The 4,849-nt window shown below is 31.2% G+C and overlaps 1 protein-coding gene across 1 annotated transcript; it reads right to left on the bottom strand.

Annotated features, from left to right (window-relative positions):
- Positions 1–391: 391 nt before the first annotated feature.
- Positions 392–1,750, bottom strand: LOC147808570 (cytochrome P450 9e2-like). Its single transcript, XM_087165211.1, has 2 exons — positions 1,596–1,750; positions 392–657 (listed from the first exon to the last, which is right to left on the bottom strand). The coding sequence occupies exons 1-2, from the start codon at positions 1,671–1,673 to the stop codon at positions 565–567; spliced, it is 171 nt and encodes a 56-aa protein (XP_087021337.1). The 5' UTR covers positions 1,674–1,750; the 3' UTR covers positions 392–564.
- Between the last annotated feature and the right edge of the window lie 3,099 nt (positions 1,751–4,849).

Genomic DNA, 4,849 nt, shown 5'->3' with positions numbered 1-4,849 from the left:
TGTTTTCATATTTAAAGTGGTAGTAAACATATACTTTTTTTCTTTTATAAACTTAATTTTTAAATGATTTTGATCACCTCTATTCTTACAAAAATTAATCACATATATTAATACGCATTACTATCATGGTTGTCAACTTAAGTTTGCTCATATACAACGTATTTGTTTGCTTAAAGTTGAAGTTTTTATTCCATTTTAATACCACTGGGAAAAATGATAATGGAAGGGAATAAAAGTTGGCAGGTATGATATTTAACCTCTTCGAGACGGGCGAGTCATATGCGCATTCTCAGGGTGTCGATAATCAGGGTAAAAAAAGATAAAACTGGTAGCCAAGCTATTTTCATAGCCGTTTATTTGTGGGCGGGGTCATAATAGTTTGCATTATTAATTCACTACTACTTTGTTGTATAGTTGCACTTTTAACACTCAAAGCAAAAATAAGTATGTCAAATTAGCTATGCCCAAACTCAAGTTACAGCTTTCTATTTTTTACTGTCCTGATTCTGATTCCATACGAATACAATTATGACACACCCGTCCCGAAAAGTTTAATGAAACTACTTACATTAAAGCAGGAGGATACATTCTCAAAGTTTCTGACACAACGGCGTCCGTGATCTTCATTTCTCGAATAGCATCATTTCCCAATTTTCCCTAAAATGTCGATTAAGAGCGTTCTCATACATAAGTCTTGTGAATAAGAGAAACTCCACAATTCTTAAATAATTTATAACTATCTAAGAAATTGAATAGTGGGTCACTATTTTAGATCATTGAAGTTTTTACTCATAAAAGTATTGAAATTTTGATGTTTTTGTGAATTTAGTGCATTATTAACAAAAAATAGAGTTTATTAACTAAATTCATAACCAATTAGTTCAACTGAAATGTTAGGAATTTTGTAAATATGTATGCAATTTTCATAAAAGCATAAAAAAGGCGTTACATTTTGTAAATAAACAAACAATATTATTAAATTTAATCATTAATCCATGAAAAATGTTTCAAATCATGCAAGAATAAAATTAAAAAAAATTTCCCAAAACTGTAGAATGAGGATTTAAGAATTCATATTGAATTTTTACAGTGAACTTTTTCTGGGTTCCCGCTGACCTTGAAAATTTTAGAAATAGCAAAAAATTAATTTTAATGCTAGAAGATATTTTTTATTTGAATCCAACCCTTTATCATTAAGTGATTTAGAAGCTTGAATTTTCATGCATATATACTTTGTTTGGAAAAAAATTTTTAGTGGTGGTTACACAAAAATTAAATTATTGACATTTGATTTATTTCCACTAGCACTTTTAAAAATTTAAAAGGCCAGCAGGAACCCTGTTTTTAAATTACTACAAAATTATACAGCATTATTCTAACGTTAGTTTCAAGTCGTTAACCCATCCTAAATTAATTTTTTATACATGGTGACACATTTACTCTTCTTCGGAAGTTTTGAACTTCTTTAATGAGAGTAAAAATTGGTAATGATGATTTTCGCTATTTCATAATTTATTGTACAAAAGGCAATCATTTGGTGTAGATTTTATTTTCCTTTAGTTTATCGATATTAACTCATACCATCTGATACTCACATGCTTTTCATATGCCTTATCTATTTCAACAATTAATTTGTCTTGCCATTGTTGGTTCAAAGCCAGGGCATAAGCCATGTAAGCTTGTGTCGATGCCGTAGTTTCATGACCAACAACGTAAAATAAGACACACTGTGCTACAAGCTTAACTTCCGAAAGCTCTGGGAAAAAAAAACATTTAATTATATAAAAAATGCTCACGATAAGATATTTTATGTTGTAAAGCAATGATATGAGAGTCAAAGTTTGTAATTGCCGAACATTATCTTACTCTGGTTGAGGGGAAATTATGGTTGAATAGATGAATGTAAAACTATTTTTTTATTTTTCACTCTCCCACCGTTAATTTCGTGATAAATAAGCACATTTCTTGAAGAAATAAAACTTCATTTGCATCAATATATATGAAGGCGGTGGTAAAAGCCGATATAGATCGAGCGCTTAAAAATTGCAGCCCATTCTCAAGACTCACCAGTCACGAATGAGGAAAACATAAGTCATTTTAAATAGAACACATAAATTAGCCACCGAAAATTATATATATATATATATATATATATATATATATATATATATATATATATATATATATATATATATGGGATCCTATTCTGTTTTCTTTTCTTTAAATAATGGCATAAAAGTTTAGTAATCACCATATGATATTAATAAAAATAACTATATTTTCCCGATAATAACCCCAAGAGATGTTCATTGCACTGTATTCCTTTCGCTGATTTCCGTAAACTGACACTTTTTCGAAACGGCTAATCATTAATAATAAGCAAAGTTTAAAAAAAATTGAAACTATTTATGAATTGAGTAAAGAAAGTTCAAGTTCCTTGAGCTGTCAACTCGATGAAAATTTTTAAGTAATTAAAAAGAGAAAGAGATGAAAAAAATTAGACACTGTTCCTTTCTCATGAATTGCATAAGCAAAAACCATGCAATCTTACTAGTTATTTCTGCAGTGCATTCGTAACTATTCTCAATGCCTAGGTTGCCAGATTTCCTTCTTCGCGAAAAAAAAAAGATCAGATTTTGCATGCAATACCGAAATTGTATTACGTTTTATAAACGTTGTTGAACAGCCGATCCAATTATTGAGTTTGCGACTATCAATGTTCAACTCCACTGCCTTGTAATTTTGAACCCAATCCAGAAGACAAGGGAACTCCTGGATCAAGTATTGGGAGAAATTTGCCGTCGTGTAGGACTTTTGATCAAACTAATCCGCATTTGCGTTACATGGAGAGGGAAACAACCCACGGTTAGCCTAGTGGTGAAGGGACTCCATCCCAGTATCCCACTACCACTGAGGATATTTAACGTCAGCACTGTGGTTTGTGCGAGCTAGATGAGAAATTCGTATCGACTAGCCATTACTGGGATTCTGGTCACATCATAGAAAGGTTTGCGCTCTATCCCCAGAGCCACCATGGCTTGCAATACCGGCATTGTCGATAACACTTACACAAGATAGAAATTCATGCTATGGAGTTATCAATAGTTTTTAATATTAAGGATAATGTTCATTTTTTGATGCTTTTGCGCCGTCTCTGATTTATCACTGCAAAATGATTGCAAAACAAAAAAAATTCATCGTTGTACCTACAAGTGCTTAGTATGGTCTGAAAAGTTTTTGTTTTCACTAATATTATTATTCTCTCACAATTGTATTGATTATTATTAGTTGAAATAGTTGATTGATATATACTTGCAAATAAATTAAAAACGGAATGGTCACTATTCTTTTATTTTTAAGCTTTTTCTTCAATTTACTTTAGATTATAGAGAAGTAAAACGAAATTTGCTTTTCTACCACAAAAAAATATTAATTATAATTAATATATTATTTAATCTTCTTAACTCATTCTTCGATAATACATCAAAATTAGAATTAAATAATACATCCGCCAGTGAAAATTTCAGCTGGTAGATGTGACGAGTACATTATGAGTGTTAATTTTTTTAGAGGCAAAATTCAACGCATGAAACTTGCCTCGGCATATAATCCAAATGCTAGTTGCTCTGAAATCGTGTATTTTTTTAGGTTTCTTTACAATTGCATGAGGACACTCTCATACCTGCCTAGTCCTAGTGTTTAGATTTTACTGCGCACCTGGGCCACGAAGCGGCCCCTATCCCATTCATCTGGAATTTTTGAACAGTTTTGGTTGAGCAATGAGGTAAGCAGGCAATGGAGTTGCTTTTATGAATGTTTCAGCTCATACCTGCCAACTCTTCCGGATTTTGCGGAAGATTTTATTTTCATATTTAAAGTGGTAGCAATACTCATGTTATTCCAATTAACTTTTTGTATTATAATGATAATTATAAATCAGTTTGACCACCACTACATATAAATAATTACAATAAATATATAAAGCATAATAATCATTGCGCAAGCGAATTATTCAACGGGATCAAATTATAAATATATTTTTGAGTCAGATTGTTTTTCGTTAATTGTATTACAACCACTCAGAAAATCCATTCTCGGAAAAAGTGAAAGTTGGCAGGTATGCACTCTCTGTAGAGAGAACGTGTTTTTAGTACAAATAAAGCATTAATTTGATTTGAGCGTTTAGATTATCATAGATAAACCACAGTTTGAATGCCTTAAATGTTTTATTTTGAGTAACATATATATTGCAAATATATATGAAGCCGTGAGGGATCAGTGGTTTGCTGATATTGCAAAAATATGCGGTTCAATTCTCAGCGGCGGCTTTTCACAATGACAGTTGACCACAAAGGAGTCATTGTGGACCCTCAACCTCCATGTCCTGAAATTTTTACAGGAATGCTTTATGATTTTTTTAATCAAATTTATGAAATATGGATTTTCATTGCTTTATATAGAATACCTAAAATTGATTGACAAATTTCCAAATGATTATTATGATATCAGTTCCAAATGATATTTCATGCACAACTACCAAGCATTCAATGGAATGCCTAATAACAAACAGGTTAACGCTGGAAGTACAATTCCTATTGAAATGGAACCCCGAATTAATTAAGATCAAGTACTTGTATACATATACGAAAATAAATTTGTTTACCAATGTAATCATTATAGTTGTGCTAAAATGAAAGGTATTAGTTTCAAATGAAAATTCTGGCCGCGAAGGAATGCGCCCAATTTAGCAAGTATGTATTAGATGGTATTGTAGGTATGTATGGTATGTTAGATGGTATATAGGTATGTATTAGATGTACCGTTTAGTTTTGTTGGATAGTTTCTTTAT

The sequence above is a fragment of the Parasteatoda tepidariorum genome, chromosome 5 (genome assembly GCF_982258835.1).
Source record: "Parasteatoda tepidariorum strain Cologne lab strain chromosome 5, Ptep-v5.0, whole genome shotgun sequence".
Taxonomy (NCBI): domain Eukaryota; kingdom Metazoa; phylum Arthropoda; class Arachnida; order Araneae; family Theridiidae; genus Parasteatoda; species Parasteatoda tepidariorum.
Note: the sequence above shows the minus strand (reverse complement) of the source record. Positions and strands in the feature narration are given on the sequence as shown.

Coding starts and splice junctions, on each gene's coding strand:
- LOC147808570 (XM_087165211.1), bottom strand. CDS start 1,673: ATGGCTTATGCCCTGGCTTTGAACCAACAATGGCAAGACAAATTAATT. Junction 658..1,595: donor ATAAGGCATATGAAAAGCAT/GTGAGTATCAGA, acceptor TCGACATTTTAG/GGAAAATTGGGAAATGATGC.